A 17,723-nucleotide genomic window follows, 5' to 3' on the forward strand; every position below is an offset into this window, starting at 1 on the left:
CCACAGCTTTGGTTTCTGCTCCATCTCACCAGGGATTGATGCGCCGAAGGACCTCAGGGTGGGCAATGTCACTCAGGAGTCCATGATGGTCTACTGGAGCCCTCCCATTGCTGCCTTTGACCACTATAGAATATCCTACCGTGCCGCCGAAGGTAATGGGTCAGACCGCTCTTGCTCATACCCTGAGCTCACAGCTGCCAACCCTCCCTCCACCCACTGACAGGAGCAAGCCACCAGGTCATCTTCACCCCAGGCAGCATCCTGGTGCCCTGGGCAAAGCCACCAATAGCTGGGATGGACCAAGAGGCTGCAGGGACGGGGTGTCTGGGACAAGGATGGGAAGGGACCACCGCAGCCAAGGGCCAGCCCAGCACAGAGGGGCACAGGGAGTGATTCACTGCAGTGAGCTCTCCCTGGGGATGGTTAATTCGGGGCCCAATCCTGAAATCCCACCTCCCTCACCTGCTTCCCAGGTTCATCTCCCTTGGTCCCAGTTTTGCCTTTGATGCTGAAAAGGTTGAGCCAGCAGCGATAGGCACACAGGTGTGCACCTGCAGGCACAAAACCCAGTTACCCCCAGTATCAGCCCTGGACTGGTGGCATTGCCCTCCCCTCCCAGGCACCTCCTATAGCCCAGGGATGGGGCCAGCTGTGATGCCAAAGCTCTTGGCTCCATCCCAGCAGGCAGGACAGACAGCACCGCCATCGGCAGCGACGCCACCGAGTACGCCCTCCGCCACCTGCAGCCCGCCACCAAGTACGAGATTGGGGTGAAGAGCATGCGGGGCCGGGAGGAGAGCGAGGTGGCCTCCATCACCGTGTACACAGGTGGGAAGGAGCTCCTGGTGGGCAGGTAGCGCTCAAACTGTGCCAGGGCCAGCCCTGGCAGCCCCTGCTTGCACTAGTAATCAGGCAGCTGAGAGCAAGCTAGACCTGATGCAAGCTCAAGATGATGAGCAAGGCTCACAAGGGCCCAGTGTGTACTTTTGAAGTATATCTAAGCAAAGCCTTTCCCAAATATGCGTAGGTAGTCATGGGAGGGAGTGATAAATCTGTGTACTGGGCACAGGGAAGCCAGAGATACGATGGTGGGCAACCATGACAACCTTTCCTAAAGGAAGTACAGACTTCCAGAAATAATCCCCGGGGAAGCCCGGACACAGACAGCATCTGCTGCAAGAATAAAACCCTCTGCTAACTTCAAACTCCTCAAAACCTAAAAAACTCCTTAACATCCCAGGCTGTGCGTCAGGAAAGCAGTGGAAGAGCAGCCCCGGTAGCAGAGTAGCACCAGCTATGACATCTCTGCTCTCCAGCTAGGGCGGCAGTAACTCCTCTGCAGGCACATGTGCCTGTGTTACCGAAATCTCAGAATGAAGAACTTATCGACACCAATGTGATGCAGATAAGCAGACACTTCTTTATTGACAGCCGGGTGCGTGAGTGAGTCCTCTCACGATCAATGCACACCAAGTTTCAAAATCATACACCATATATAGAACTTATTCATACATATTCATTAAGTATTCACGCATAATCATGGTATTTCCCAAAAATCATTAACATACCCTCCTCCCAAATCCGATTCTGCACAGTAAAGGTTAGAAAGGTCCAGAAATGGGTCTGGGGTACGATTTGGGTAGGTGGTACATGAGTCGGTGGTCGCTATCTCCCCCCTGCCGGAGTTACCTTTTACTAAAGCTCACGGTTTCTTGGCAGGTAACTACAAGCTGTTCCAGTTGACTCTCCCCAGTTCCCGTTAATTCTACATTCTGACATTTCAATACACTTTCTACATACAGAAGACTAGTCAAATACAAAGAAATCTGTAAAATCCCAAATTTGTTACCTAAGTTTTAAACAATGATTCTAGCCCATTCTTCTGGCCTTGGTACAGGGCTGTACAGAGGATTTCATAGCAACTTTTGCTGTGCAACTACAAGTTTCATTAAAATCTGTTTCTTATTCCAAATGATTTTACAAAATCAAATAAAGTCAATTAATTCTAACTTATTAGCAGATCTGTAACACCTGGGTAGCAAGTCAGGACCACGAGCGATGGGCCACAAGAAGCCTTTCCAGTCCACATTCCCATCTTTTAAACACTTCTGACTCTGAATCTGTCTTCTGTGCAGCCATGGATGTCCCCTTGGGGGTCACGGCCACCAACATCACCCCTACCGAGGCGCTGCTGCAGTGGAACCCACCGCTGTCAGAGGTGGAGAGCTATGTCCTCGTCCTCACCTGCCGCACAGGTATGCTGGGGCTCCATTTCACCTCACCTCCACCTCTCCCCCACCCCAAAGCCCAGGGCTCAGTAGGTGTCCTCCACGGAAGGAGCCCTTGCTTCAGGAGGGCAGCAGCTGGTGGGTGGCGTGGCTGTACCCCATCCTCAGACACCAGCTCCTCCCACGCAGGTCCCATGGCATGCGCCTTGCACTGCCCCCACCAAGCCTCAGAGCACAGCAGTCCACACAGGGAAGGACTGGGATCCTCCCAATTTGCTAACTGGCCCACCAGCAGCAGCCCTGGGGCAAGCAAGTACCCATCGCAAAGAAACTCGGTGTGTGGCAACACCAATGAAACCCACCACTGAAGGCAAAGAAAGTATCAGACAAATATAGGGACCGTGGGAAAAATAAGACCATCCTTCAGACCGACCACCACCACTACAGCTCACCTGCTGCACTGGAGCTCACGGTGTTTCAGCCATGGTGTGTCATACCCATAGACACATTTTGGAGAACCACCTTGAACATCTACCTTAACTCATCTCTTTTGGCTTACAGTTGCAGGAGAAACAATTCTGGTGGATGGAGTCAACCAGGAGTACCAGCTGACCAATCTCCTGCCCAGTACCACCTACACAGTCTCTATGTACGCCACCAACGGGCCTCTCACCAGCCAGACCATCAGCACCAACTTCACAACTCGTACGTACAGTCACCTCCCCCATCGCCTGTTATGCGCCCCTACCCACACATCCACCCCAGGAAAGGCGGCCAGCAAGGCTCAGCCAAAGCTTTTGTCACATACACATGGGTGTAGAAGTAGCCATGTGCCAAAAGGCCACCCAGATACCAGTGCTGGGCACAACACAAGAACAGAATTTTAATCACAACAAGCATCAACCATCATTTTCACTCTTGCAACCTCCATCCACCTCTTTCTTTGATTTCCCCTGGATGTGGTTCCCCGAGAAGACCCTTGACCAGGTCTTTTTCTTGCCCCAGGCTATAATCCAGGAAAGTCCCACAACCCATTTTGCTTACAGGAAGCTCGGCAGGCCCCATAACACATGAATTTCAGAGCTGTTACCCTTCAGAGAACATGCAAGTAGAGAAGGACATTTAGAGGGCTTACAGAGCTCTGATCAAGGTTGGAGATGGGTGGTGGGGTCTGGAAACTGAGGGTGAGGATGGACTTTGGGCTGTAGCTCAGGGTTGCAAGGTCGAATCCCAGTGCACTGAGTTGGGAAGCAGGCCTGGGGAGGTTGGTTGTCTGTGAGAACTTGCACTTCCCTTGGTCCCAATCCACCCTTGCAGTTTTGGATCCTCCAACAAATCTGACTGCCAGTGAAGTCACTCGACGGAGCGCCCTGCTCTCCTGGGTGCCTCCCGTGGGAGAGATCGAGAACTACGTCATGACCTACAGATCCACCGATGGCAGCCGGAAGGTGAGCGAGTCCTCACAAAGAAAGAGGCTCATTAAGTCAGGGAATAACACAACTGTGGAGAAATGAGCAGGAGAAACCCAACGAAGTAAAAGAATGATGCTCACCAGGTCAGGGAGAGACCAGAAGGGCAAACGCTGCTTTCTACATAAGCAATACTTTAGACAAAAAGTTAGAAAACACAGGAAAAGATTGCCTGGGGCAAAATCTTCATGTACATCTGCAGGTCTGGGCAACGAGGGCATACCTGGGAAGTCTGGAGGAACAGGGGAAATTCCCAACTTGGGAAACACAAGCAAGCTGAGGCAGGAGAAAATTACCCTGCAAACAGAGATGCTGAAAAAGCCATTTGCCCTTCTTGCAAAAGGAAGATAGGAGCAGACAGCTAATTAATCCCGCAATACAATATATTTGATTATTTAATGAGTACGTCCATATCTGCCTGTCCGGAGGCTGCTACAAACACTATCAGGAATACGTCACTGCAGAGTCTCATTGCCTTTGCCGGTGCAACTGGCTCGCCGCAGCCGGAGGATAATAGCTTTGCAAAGGGGTTCGATATAATGCTAAGTGGCATTGGCTGACGACCAGAAAAATTAACATGACAGGAACTGATGGAGCCAAAACTGGCTGATAACCAGGTTTTGGCCAGCTCTGCTCCTTGCAATGCTTGGGCAATCAGTCATGCCCCGGATTGAGGGCACGCAGATCCCGACAGTCGGTAAACAGAGCACACAGACTGCAAACATTTACATCTCCTGTGCCTAAACCAAACCAGCTAGCTTTCTCCTGCCCAAACCATCCCAAAAGGTTGCATATATATTGACACCACCTTGACTTAGTCCAGGGGTGTAAGCAGCCATGCAACACTCCTCGGCCAGGCACCAAGGGCTGCAGCAGTTTGTAGCTTCCCTTCCCTCCTCGCTTGCTCTTTAGGCTCCCCATCGCTTTTCTCATCTGTTGCTCTTGGTGTCTACCTCCTTCTGGGACCCATGTACAGGAGCTGATTGTGGATGCCGAGGACACATGGATCCGCCTGGAAGGGCTTTCTGAGACCACAGAGTACACCGTGCGCCTGCAAGCTGCCCAAAACACCATGCGGAGCGGCTTCATCTCCACCACCTTCACCACAGGTGAGGACCTGCGCCGCATCAGCTTGGCCAGGTGGGGTTTAGGCCACTCACCATGCTGGCAGACACAGACTGCTTTTGTGGGCTCTCCCTTCTCAGGCAGCATTTCACCATGATCCACAGAGAGGTATCTTCATTGCCACGACCTACAGAGCTGTTTTGCTATGCAAAGTTAATGGCTATACCTATATCTATAATACAACACAAGACCCAGTCCAGGGCAAGGGGTTTTGAGCTTCAGACCAGGAACCATCAACCAAACCCCTCACCTTGCCCTTGCCCCTCCTCAAATGCATAAATAGAGGGGGAAAAAAACCCAGAAGCTAACAACATGTATCAAGAGATATGCTCTTGGAGTGAGCAGGGAGAGACTCAGCTGGTCTCTCCATGCTGTAAACATGGTCCAACCTCTCAGATACATCATAGAATCATAGAATGGTTTGGGTGGGAAGGGGCCTTTAAGGGCATCTGGTCCAACCCCCCTGCCATAAGCAGGGACATCTTCAGCTAGGTCAGGTTGCTCAGAGCCCTGTCCAACCAGACCTTGAGTGCTCCCAGGCATGGGGCATCTCTGGAAATATCAAGCAGGTGCATCTCCACTACCATCAGTGGAGTCACGGACAGCAGAGCCAACATGCCCGCAGGACTGCGATCCCACAGATTTTACCTAATGGCATTATTCCTCCCTCCTCTCATTCCACAGAAGTCACGATCCACTGAGGTAACGGGGATTTCCTTTCCAAATCAAAGGGTGGGCGTCCACATCCAACCCTCACAGACAGAGTGCTTATGCTTGCAAGAATGACACTTGTATAAAAATGTCACCATTGCCCCCACCTTTTGCAACCATTCATGTTAGAAACTGTGCAAAGCATGTTGTCCCTCCGCCTCTTTGAAAGCCATGCTAGGCCTGGGCACTTAACAGACAGAGTGCCTGTTGTTCAGGGCTGAATCCAATTGCATTTCTCCTGGGCTTCAAAAGCACTAAACCTGAAGATGATGTCCACCAAAATTCCTCCTATCTGTGCTGCCAGTTCGATTAGGAGAGTTTTCTTTGCATCTGCTGCAGATACACTTTCCCATCTCAGTTACATGCAAAGGTCCCTTCATCTGCTTTTAAGAGATAATAGAAACTATTTACATTACCAAAAAAACCCCAGAAAAGACTCTTCCCTAATGCATCTGTGGATCAGGTTTTCCTGTTATTCTCACCTCTTATGCAGGCATATAAACCCAGCACAATTCAGGCAGGTGATGGAAAAATGCATGTCATCTTTGAGGTTCTTTGGAAGTCAGGGACAAAACTGCATGGGGCTGGCTTCTCCACTGAGATAAAGCAGCAGAAATCCACTCACGTCAGGCAAGGAGAGCACCGTTTCCATTAAACACAAATGCCAGACCTCGGCAGTATTAGAGACACCATTGCCAGCTGATGCAGCATCCAAACACATGTTTAATTGCTTTTAAGATGAAGATAGGCATCAACTAGACACCAGCTTCTCCCCACTTACCCCCCATATCAATGAGACAGAAGCACCCAGGAACGACCGCTGAGGCAACACAATCCATGGGCAGCATCCTCAGCAAACAATCGGGGTCTGGGATTCAATTATTTCATTTACTCTGGCAGCACATCAGGGCACTTTGCAGAGAATAAGGACTTGTCTTTAAGGAGACAGGAAAAAAAAAAAAAAGAAAGAAAACAAAAATACCAACCAGGCTTAATTTAAATTGTTTTGCTTCCTTCTGCTCACAGTACACATCCCGGGGTTCTGCCATTGCTTCTGACATATTAATAGCTCAGCCTCTTTGTTTCATGTTTGCATAAGGTTCTCGGGGAATTGTATACAGATGGGACAAAAGGAAGAAACAGATACAGTATTTATAATTTATAGTGGTTTGAAATGTCTTTCAAGGTCTCCTTCGCTCCTAAAGATATGAATATAAATTAAGAAACGAGTAATCTCTGCAGAGCTCAGGGGAGCCTGAAGTCGTTGTCTTTGAAGCAGTTTTCATTGTTGGGTACTCTAAAATGCAAACACTGCCTCACCAGACCTTGCGTTACAGAGCACAGAGACAGGAAAAAATAGGGGGTCTTCAACATTTGGACAAAGTGACAACCTCCAAAGTCTCCAGGTGGCATGAATGGGGGGGAATACACCCAAGTGGGAAATAACAGACAAGGGTCTGTACCCTGGTCCTACGGGGTATCACGCAGTCGTGACAGATGTACACAGCACACCCTTTGCACCTTCTCAATGAGTAACCAAGGCACCCTCCAAAGCCACATCCGTATTTCCAGCTCTGCACTCATTTACTCCAGCATCCATATGCACCAATGGCAAAGAGAAAGATGTAGTTCCACATTTTTGCATTAAAGGAGAAAAAAATCAAACTCAGAGTTGACATCCCAATATTGTTGGGGTCTTGTAGTTCAGACTCTTTTAAACTCTGACCCCTAAATGAAAAGTTTCTTCCTTAGAGGACACCTGGAGCACAGCCACACAGCCCGTGCTATCTGCCCATCTCTAGTATCTGGCACAGCCTAATTCCTGCTCAGTTTGCAAGTGACAGTCAGCCTGGCATAAGTCCACCATTGTTTCCAAGGGCATGGATCAGGAGAATCCATCTGGAATCAGTAAAGTCATAAAACTTGCTTGTAGCTGGCAATCCTGAGAGGAGGACAGGTTCTGGTATTGTCACAGCTGTCTAAATACGCCGGTCACGGCTCAAACCCCAGGGTTTCAGACACAGTGCAGAAAGATGATGCAAGAAGTGACATCCCTCATCATTCACAGCGAGGTTACAATGCGCCTTTCCAATATGCACACACTTTTTTCCACTAAATCCTCCAGTGTTGTTGGCAGAGGTGAAGTCCCTCCACTTCACAGAGTAACTTGAGACGCAGAAGCCAAATTAGACTTTTCCTGGATCACAAGCAGTGGGGCCCGAGGCGTGTGGAAAGGGTGTTGCTCTGCTTAAGTTTTTCTTGGGTTGTTTTTTGTTGTTGTTGTTGTTTTGTTTTTTTTTTTATCTTGCAGGCGGCCGTGTCTTTGCTAACCCTCAAGACTGCGCCCAGCACCTGATGAATGGAGACACGCTGAGTGGCATCTACACCATCTCCATCAACGGGGACCTCAGCCAGCGAGTGCAGGTGTACTGCGACATGACCACGGATGGAGGCGGCTGGATTGTGAGTAGCCGTGTGGCTGTCCTCTGTGTTGTCATCATCACAAAGTAACCGAGCCTCACGCTACCAGCAAAGCCAAGCACCACGCTGCACGGGAACGACAGCAGGCTTAATATCGCATGCTTCATTTCCCACGCCATAGGGAATGGCCCACGCTCCAGTAATAATAGTTACACTTGGAGAAATGCCCTTTGATTTATTTGACATGTTTGCAGTGCTTCTGGAGAGCAAAATCTGAGAATGAAGCTGATTTATTGTTCTAGAAATGAAATTAATGGCCGGTAGCTTTCACAGAGAATGATTCACGCTGCCTGCAGTAGGAGGGTGTCAGGCATCACCCCAATTGAGTCCGCACAGGAGCACTTTAGAAGCAAATGCCTGTTTGGCTTTTGAATTGCACAAACACTGCCTGTCTTGATGTAGATGGACTGACAGCTTAAGTAAATAATGCTCTGGTGCTTTGATTTTATTCATGTCAAATGCTTGCTTACACGCATTACACAAAACCCTGCTAGATGTATAGCTAAAACAACAAAAAAAAGGACTTGCCCAAATGCTGATTTCTAGCATGGGTATTATTCTAGCTAGGAAATTTACCTCCATCTCACTCTGCTTCAGACCATCCCCTTGCATGCCACAGAAAGAGCCAGCTGAAAGCAGAATCACATGCTAGAAGAACAGTCACCATGCATTGGGTAGAGCAGAAAGCTTGACGGCTGATTCCTTCCTGTTAGAGCATTGATTTGCCTCGGACATCATCTAACATCTCTTCAGTTTCTCCATCTGCACATGAATTAATTGCATGGCTACAATTAACACTAACTGGATGGGCACTGCAATTTGTGCCTCTGAAAGGGGCAATGGAAAGAAAAAGTATTGTCTTTACTTCACACTGATCTTCCCCCACCACAGGTCTTCCAGAGGCGGCAGAACGGGCTGACTGATTTCTTTCGGAAATGGGCGGATTACCGGGTTGGCTTTGGAAACCTGGAGGACGAGTTTTGGCTGGGTATGACCCTCACTGGTTGTCTGTCAATGACACGTCAAACCTGAGCCCCCTACGCACCCTGCTGCTCGCCCATGCCAGCTGTTGGCTCCTTGCCTTTCACCCCACTCCTCTACGCTCTCCCTCGGACAGTTTTTCTTCCATTCATTCCCAGCCCTTCACATTAGAAAGTCACTCAGGGGCACACAACATAAAAGCACATTGTGAAGGCCAGCAGCTCCCCAGTTTGCTCCTCCTAGGAGAGAAGGGGCTAAGCTGGGAGTTTTCATGGACCAAAAAGCATCATCCTCCTTTGGATGACTACAGGTTGCATCAGTAGCATCTATGGCTCACGGACCTCGCCTGGCCTTGGCCAGCAAGCCAGTTGCCCGAAGAAAGTAGGAAAGGGGCAAGTGGGAGGAAACCCAGCACAGCTCTGAAACGGAGCGTGCTGCCCCAAGACCTGAACACAAGCCAAGGCCAGCCCTGCAGCGTGAACACGCTCTGGCTCGTGTGGAAGCTTAGCAGCAATGGGAGAAGCACCAAGGCTCCGCAGCTGAACTCCCCCAGCTTCAGCAGCAGTGTGGAGAAAGCTGAGCCTGGGCCTTGAACCCACCTCTCATAGCCACGGGGAGGTGAAGCTCAAGTGCAAACAGAGCTCAGACCCCACCGCTGCCAGGAGACACAAAGACTTAGCCAGAAGCGCTGTTGCTTTTTGGTTCCCCTCCTCGCCCTCATTTCCCACAGCTGTGTTATTTACCTAGAGCTCTTTTTGTTTGCTCACGGAGTGGATCCAGGCACTCACTGGGTCTCACCGGGTGTCTTGCTGCTTGTGTCACCAGGCTTGGACAACATCCACAAGATCACGTCCCAGGGGCGCTACGAGTTGCGAATAGACATGAGGGATGGCCAAGAAGCAGCGTACGCCTACTATGACAAGTTCTCCATCGGCGACTCCCGGAGCCTGTACAAGCTGCGAATCGGGGACTACAACGGCACTTCAGGTACAACCTCCTTGCTAGCAAGTAGTAAGGAAATCCTGGCACCCGTGAGTCTGAAACTATAAAGGAAATCCCAGCATCAAAGCTCACTTGTTTGGAGCAGCAAGACACAAACCCATAGCCCTTTCTGCCTCCCTGCAGTCCGTCATGTAAGCCAGGCTGGATAAATCCCACTAAGGACACAGGGAATTTTCCATCGGGGATTAGATATTTAATATCAGAGGCATTACTGTTCAGATAACCAGGTCAATCATCAGAGGTGTCATCTCACTTGGCAGTAACCGCAGAGCACTATTGATGCTGTGCTGGAGGGTGTATTTATTGCCCTCCCACAGCAATGGAAAAATCTGAAATCCTCTTCATTGTTTCCTCTTGCAGAGGCCAAACAATGGCCAGTTTTTCAAGGACACTGTCACACCTGCTTGCTCAGTCAATGCAGCAGCATGAGGCTTTGCCCACCAGAAAACAGTGGGTGATGGAGGGAGGGCACGGAGGTCTCTTCCCAAGAAGGCGGAGAGGGGACGGCTGCAGCCTCTTTAGCTAGGATAGATAGGATAGACAAAACTTCACCACCATGTACTTAGCAAGGAACCACACACCATATCCAAGATGCAGGAATTTTTTATTCCAAACCTGGTAGCTGCTACTGGAAAAACAGCAACAGGAATCTTGGTTGTGTGCAACAAAGCACTTGCTCTGACCTTAAGTCCTAGGGCATGAGGCACCCAACCTATTACCAAAAATGCCAGTAACTACTGCAGACATGACTCCCTCCCTTTCCCCACACAAGCTCCCCTTCTAGCCGCCCAGCCAAGGAGCTTCTGCTCCCCCTTGAGCAAAGAGAGCCAAGACCTGCCCAATGGTTCATCGCCAAGAGGTGTCCTAGCAAGCTTCTCTGTGCCTGGACTGCATGATGCTGGCATGAGTCCACTTTGTATTTTCTTAGGGACCACCAAGGAGCATAGTAAGAATGTCTCCTGTAAATACATCAGTTGTAATAACCATGTTTCACTTGGATGTTCTTTCACCCAAAAGCAGCTCTTTTGGTCCTTAGTAAGAAGGTGAGATGAGGTTTGTGGTTTTGGTAGAATAAGACATCACACACCTCCCAAAAGCTTCTTGCCCTTATCCAAAGTGAGAAAAGAAGGCTAAGCATCTTGATTCAAGGGACAAATGCTTGGTCTCCATTAGGTGAAAAAGTTCCCTTTGGCTCACAGGAGGGAAGGAGGCTGAAAGAGTCCTGAAGTTAAGTAGTGGAGCCAGGCTTTGGAAAATCAGGGATGCCCAAATCTAGGACTTAGTTCATTTCTGAAACACTGAAATTCAGATCCAAACTCAGACAGCATTTTATCTGCCAAGCCTAAGCAGCCGCTGAGCTTTGCTATGGTCTGTACTGATCCTAAACGGACAGCAGAGGACCTCAGATGAACCAGTTGTGAGCAATTCCAGTTAACGTTGTTCCCAGACCTTCAGCTGCTTGAGCCGTGGATTGGCAGGCTGCCACATCTACCAGAATATCTTAATTTCCTTGTGAAAAGACCAGGTGACTCCGGCTCTAACACCTTTAACGGCACCTCTTTCCACAGGGGACTCCCTCAGTTATCACCAGGGCCGCCCCTTCTCCACCAAGGACAGGGACAACGATGTGGCTGTGACCAACTGTGCAATGTCCTACAAAGGGGCCTGGTGGTACAAGAACTGCCACCGTACCAACCTCAACGGCAAGTACGGGGAGTCCCGGCACAGTCAGGTAAGGACAGAGCTGGGCTGAAAGCCTTCGGCATTTCTTCTAGGGGTGTGACCAAGCCTGACAGCAAGCCTAGGCTAGAGCTGGGGCCGCACAGTCCATGCACCAGGGGTGGGAGCACCGGTGGGGTGACCCCACACCAGCTGGAGCAAAGGGAACCACCTTCAAGCCATTTAAGCTGATGCTTTGTGCCTCAAACTGGCTGCCATGGTCATTTACCATGGCACCTTACTGCATTACATTAAAAAAATATACATACTGGAAATCTGATCAGGAGCCTTTGAGCAGTGGGAAAAACAACGGCATGGCTGCAGAAGAGTTTCTTACCCTTCCTGTAGCAAGTTCTTCCTTCTGACTTCTCTACAGCCATCAACCCTGTTTCCTTCCTTTCCAGCTCTGGTTTCTTGTTAGGGTCTTTCTTTACCCTGTGCCTTTCTCTCCCTCCTGCCAGGGGATTAACTGGTACCATTGGAAAGGCCACGAGTTCTCCATCCCCTTTGTGGAAATGAAGATGCGACCTTACAACCACCGTAACATCGCTGGGAGGAAGAGACGGTCCCTACAGCTCTGAGCCAGCTGAACCCCTCCTGCCTCCCACCACCTGACCTTTTCTGTCATTTGTTTGTATTTTATAATATGAAAAGGGAAAAAAAACCAATTACTACTCATCTGAGATAGCAACCTGCCCCCCCACGAGTGCTGGAGGGAACCAGGGTACAAGCAAAGGCCGTGTGAAAGGGAAGACCTCGTTGCTTTGCATCTGTCCCAGAGAAATACCAAATTTCCAGTTTCCCTACCCCAGTCCTCTGGCCCTTAACATGAGAACAAGAAAGAGACAGACAGATTTTTTTGATATTTTTTTAAAACACATAGAAATCCCCAGCAAAGCCTGTTAGAAATGTTTGTCACAGGGCTCATGGCAGAAACCTTCCCCACAGGGACCTTGGGGCAGCCATTTCCACCCCAGTCATGGCCAGGGACACCCGTCCTCTCCCTGCCTCCCTGTTGCCTCCTGGAAGGGAAGTCCCAAGCTTCATGCCATCCTGTAGACACCAACTCTTCCAGCAGGCAGAGGCCTATCTCTCTTTCTGGCCTGGTCATCCCTCCCCTACACACAGGCACTGCACACATGAAGACAAACTGAGGATGAGCAAACGCAAGGCTCATCCCATCCCCAGTTTTCACACATCACACCAGGAGGGCTTGGCAAGCATCAGCATATGTAGGCAAACTCTAGAAAGCCCACAGCTCATGTGCTGGCCCCACCACAGCCAAACTCATCCTCATGTACATGGGGTGTAGGGGAACAAGAGCTGTTCCACCAGCCCCAGCCTGTATCATCCACGCCTTCCAGTTGAACTCATCCCACTCCAGGTGTACAACATCTGCCTGGGTTGTGCTGAGCTTGATGGAGAAGAAAGGAGTCAAAGGAGAGGACCTGGGAGAAAAATCACTACTTGTGGTCTTGAGGCCTAGGGCCCGTTTCCTCTGCTATTTCTACATCCCACTGCGCTGGCTTTCACTGAGGGCATTGGTCCCAAACCAAATAGTCTCAGAGAAGGAGCAGCAACCAAAAGAGCCACCACACAAGCGCAGCCCAGCCTGAAGCCGGCAGCTGGTACAGCCCAGGTGCTATTGTTCAGAGACCTCCACGGTACACGGGGAAGGATGGCAACACAGCTGAGGGAAGAGAAGTGCAAGCTGAGAAATGCCCATTCCTTCCCTTCTCCTGCACCACCCCTCTTCGCTGCCATCACAAGAGGGACACAAATCTCAGTGCCTTGGTATCAGCATCTCTCTAACAGGAAATCAACCATTTCCCTTCCTGGAAGGAATGTTTAGTCCATCCAGATTCTGGAGCTCTTCAAGACTCTTGAAAGAATAGATGAGTTCACTCTTCCCACCCTTAACTTCTCCTCTTTTAAGGAAGATGGACCCTTTGGATAGCTCTGGCTGGGTCCTGTTACCATTGACACCACCTCCATGTAGCCCAAATGACCACCCACCGGAGTCACTCCTCTGCTGAGTGCTCGGATCAATGCTGGGTATTGTCACTGGTCTGGTCTCGGAGAAGGGACTTGTCCCCACAGCCAAGGACAATACAGCTCATCATTGGGTTTGCAGCCAAGGGAGCATTACAAATGCTAAACGCTGCTTTGTTATTTTATCACACTGAAGCTGCTTTGTCTCAAGAAACATCTACCAGATGGCAACATAAAGGCATCTTTACAGTAGCTTATAATTCAGGCCAGTGTCTCTTTCATGGCCATGCTCCTGGATCTGCTGACGTTACTCACCATGGCTGCAGAGCTGAAGAAGGGCATTAAGCAGGAAACGCAGCCTCCTTGTCCATGTACTGGCACGCAAAATCATAGCTAACCCCAAGGTCAGGATCAGATCCAGGCTCCAGCCCTTCAAATGGTCAGCTTACAAGCTGCAGTCCAACCTGGAGGAAGGATGCTGTAGCTCAGCAACATCACGTGTGTAAATGAGGCATCTCTTGTTACTTCCAATCAGCATCAAATCAGGCAATAAGTCAACCAGTTGGGCAACAGGTCAGTCAGAGAGGCTGCAGATGATGGGAACTCTTGTAGGACATGGCCGGTGTCACAGATGGCAGCATGTCACACCTCCTGAGCAGCCTGCCCTGTTTTAGGTCCTAAAAGTCAAGCAGCAGCCACAGCCGATTAAAACCTAAGAAGCCTCCTAGTGGACTGGCAGAGTAATATTTTTCCCAACATCACCAAGAGTTTATGGGCAAGAAGTGTCCTAACAGAAGCACTGTAGTGCGCCGGTTATAACCAGGAGCAGAGACGGGCAGTGGATGGTGTTCATGGCTGCTCAGATGGTGCTGTTTGCTTGTCTACCCAGGCAAAAGGAGGAGACGTCCGTGGAAACACGAGAGCTCATCACTAGCAATCAAGTGGAAGGCAAGAACTCTCTTTTGAAAAGTATGAGTCAAACAGAAAAATCAAAACAAGCTTTTTCCAGGGGGTTCAAAAGAAGATCCTCAAAAAAGTTGATTGTTCTCTTAACAGATTTACTGACACATATCTCTCCCTCCCTGCTCACGTCCGTCATCCCTTTTATAAGTCCTGTAACTGGGATGAGAGGGCCCAGTTGACACAATGCCATCATTGAGTCTGAAGGACACTCTTGGAGATAACACCTGACCTTCTGGTGCTGTTATATACCATTGCTGGTCCCTGCTCTCACACATGGTACCAGAGTGTTGTCTTTCTATTACCTCGGTGAAACGCAGTTGCTAAAATCTTTTAAAGGAAAGACTTCTACACGTCATGGTTTTCTCCTGGTGATAGCCTAACCCAAGCCTAAGCACGCAATTAGCAAGGATGACATGGTCATTTGGGCCATTGTCCCTTGTTCAAGTTGCCCACATACAAGATACAATTTTCCAGAAATTCATTTTTCATTATTGCCTGATGAATTTTCCTGGACAAAGCTCCTGCCAGCAGTTTCAAGCAAATTTGTGCTTAACGTTGATGCTACAGAGCGTCAGAGAGTGTGATGAAGTACAATCTCTCTGCACCCTCCATCAGTGGTTGGGCAAGCCCTTTTTCTGAATTCACTCTCCAACCAGACCAGGTTTGGCCCTTGTCCCCCATCAGCACAGCGCTGAGACTGAATTAAGTCTTGGCATGAAATTCCCAGAAGCCAAGCCCAGATGCTGCCAGTGCTCATCTCACCTTGACTCCAGCACGTGAACCATCACTGGGCTCTGGTGGCTCCTCTGCCATCCAGCTCATACGACCCAGGCTTGCCCCAGAGCCCAGAAAGGAAACTGAAGCCATTACCCAAACCCCACTATCCACTGCGAGATGCCAGCTCCCACAACATCAAGCAGGAGGAAGCACATCATGTCCTTCACCCAGCAGAGCACCACGTGTACCCAGGACCCTCTCAGCCTTTCAAAGCTGCCTCTTATTTCTAACCCCAAAATCTTGGAAGAAAACACCAAGGGACTTTCATCTCTTGCCCAGTTTTGATTTCCCTCTGTTTCCATTCCAGCCAGACCTCCAAGGCCACCATGCACTGCACTAAAACATAACAGAAAAACCCAAAACCAAAAGTTCTTGAAAGGAAAAGCTGCTTTTACTAAAGTGATCCTTAAGACAGCACTTATAAATTAATAATTTGGGGAAGGAGAGAGGCCAGGCCCTCCCCAAAGGTAGCTGGGTTTTGGCAGGAGGATGCTGGAAGAGCATCCACACAAAAGTTTGGGAGAAGCCTTTGTTTCTACTGCTTTCCTTTGCATTGCTTTACCATGGGCATCTCAAGGCGTAGTACCAGCCTAAACGCGCTTTTGCCCAGCCTCTTACCTCCTTCCCAAAGCGACGCTCCCCCCAGGAAGCATCAGGGTGCGGACAGCACAGCTTATGCCATCTTCATTGCCAGTGCTGCAGCAGGTGAGGGCTCGAGCAGTGGTGTCCCCACGCTGGGGCAGCCCTGTGCCTGCCACAGGCTTAGAGCAACCTGCTGAAACACAGCAGGAGCTCAAACACCCACCTGGTGCATCACCTCGGTGCCAGCACATGCCCTTCATCCAGACCCAGAGCCACCCTCCTGGGATGTCCCCACCGTCACACCCTGAGGTAACCATCACCCCCTGCCCTGTGGCCCCCTGTGATGCCCACAAGCTCTGACCTTACCAGACACTGCCAGCAAAGAGCACCCCCCCGCCCCCGCCAAAACCCTTTAACTCCTGCTTACACCGCTAACAGAGGGCTCCATCCCGGGGCCAAGGGAGAAGCCCATCCGTGTTTCTGCCAACCAAGCACCCTGGGATGGCCATCAAACCCAGCTGGTACCCTCCAGGCTCACCTTCCCCCTTCCTTAAACCTGATGGTGCCCAGATGGCGGTGGCAGGTCCTTGCCCCTTCTGGGGGGGGGGGGGGGGTGGGGGTCGGGTAAGGTGGAGGGAAAGACTCATCCCTGGGGATGTGCTCATGCCTGGACCCACCTCGGCACCCAGCCTACAGCTCTCCAGGTCTCAGTGGTTTCTCAGAAGGATGGTGACACGAAGACCTAAACAAAAAAACGAGCAGTCCCTTGTGTACAGGTGTTACCCTGGAATTGTATTTATTACTTTAAAAAAAATTTAGAAACCATAAATAAGAAGGAAGAACGGAGGCGACGAAATCCCTTGGACAGGTTCTGACGAACTCAAACACAAACCAACGCAACCAAATGAGGGGGAAGATAAAAGCAAATAAATGCATAAATAAAATAAATAATATAAATAAATAATATATTAAACAAGCCTCCCCACCCTGTAATGAAAACGTAGCTCGGAGAATGGGATCGACGCTTGTTAACCATTGTTAACTAGTATTTTTAGTCCTGACCGCTCTTAGGCTATGTATAGTTCCTTTTTTTAATGCATTTTCTATACATTAATAAAAGATACCGAAGAAGCGAGCCGTGTGCCTGTCCAGGAGCGGGGTGGGAGCGGGGTCCTGGTGCATCCAAGCCCGGCAGCGACACAGCCCCCCCCAACCCCACTCCAAGCAGGGACGTGCATTCCCTGCCCCTAATCCTTTATCCCACAGGAGAAGGAGCACAGGCGGCTTGTCAGCAGGGATTCGCACGCTCTCACCCTCCTGTAGGACATGCCCTGCCCCAGCAGAGCTCAGATCCTTCTGCATCCAAAGCAGCTGTCCACAGAGGCTTGTTTTTTTGCTCTGCTCTTTGCAGCTGAGCTGCAAGGTGTCACAGTCGAGGCAGCCGCCCCAAGAAAACATCCTCCTTGTTTGCAAAGCACAGCCAGAAACACCAACCAGGAGGAATAGAGCAGCTGAGAGACAAATCACATGCCATGTGATAAAAAAAAAAAAAAAAAAAAAAAAACAAAACAGAGGGAGGAAATTCTGGGGGCAGCCCAGTGTCAGCTGGTGGTGCCATGTCCATCCTTGGAGGTGCTCAAGACCAGGCTGGAGAATGCCCTGAGCAACCTCATCCGCCCCCACGGCTGCCTCA

General features: G+C 50.0%; 1 protein-coding gene and 1 long non-coding RNA gene across 5 annotated transcripts in view; one reads left to right on the forward strand and one right to left on the reverse strand.

Annotated features, from left to right (window-relative positions):
- The window catches only part of TNR (tenascin R), an 81,669-nt gene extending 64,100 nt beyond the window's left edge, over window positions 1-17,569 (forward strand). Inside the window, exons 12-22 of one of the 3 annotated variants that reach the window (XM_037403889.1) lie at window positions 33-152; window positions 682-828; window positions 2,136-2,255; window positions 2,790-2,933; window positions 3,546-3,676; window positions 4,674-4,806; window positions 7,845-7,996; window positions 8,906-9,002; window positions 9,821-9,982; window positions 11,566-11,729; window positions 12,178-17,569. In XM_037403889.1, coding sequence (XP_037259786.1) covers window positions 33-152; window positions 682-828; window positions 2,136-2,255; window positions 2,790-2,933; window positions 3,546-3,676; window positions 4,674-4,806; window positions 7,845-7,996; window positions 8,906-9,002; window positions 9,821-9,982; window positions 11,566-11,729; window positions 12,178-12,297 — 1,490 coding nt within the window. In that variant the 3' untranslated portion in view covers window positions 12,298-17,569. The remainder of the gene's footprint in view (window positions 1-32; window positions 153-681; window positions 829-2,135; window positions 2,256-2,789; window positions 2,934-3,545; window positions 3,677-4,673; window positions 4,807-7,844; window positions 7,997-8,905; window positions 9,003-9,820; window positions 9,983-11,565; window positions 11,730-12,177) is intronic. The other 2 variants (XM_037403890.1, XM_037403891.1) reach the window with 2 other exon arrangements.
- LOC119155352 overlaps window positions 1-17,723 on the reverse strand; it is a 42,709-nt gene that overhangs the window by 12,915 nt on the left and 12,071 nt on the right. The gene's annotated exons all lie outside the window — the stretch shown is intronic.

Source organism: Falco rusticolus, chromosome 11 (assembly GCF_015220075.1).
Source record: "Falco rusticolus isolate bFalRus1 chromosome 11, bFalRus1.pri, whole genome shotgun sequence".
Taxonomy (NCBI): domain Eukaryota; kingdom Metazoa; phylum Chordata; class Aves; order Falconiformes; family Falconidae; genus Falco; species Falco rusticolus.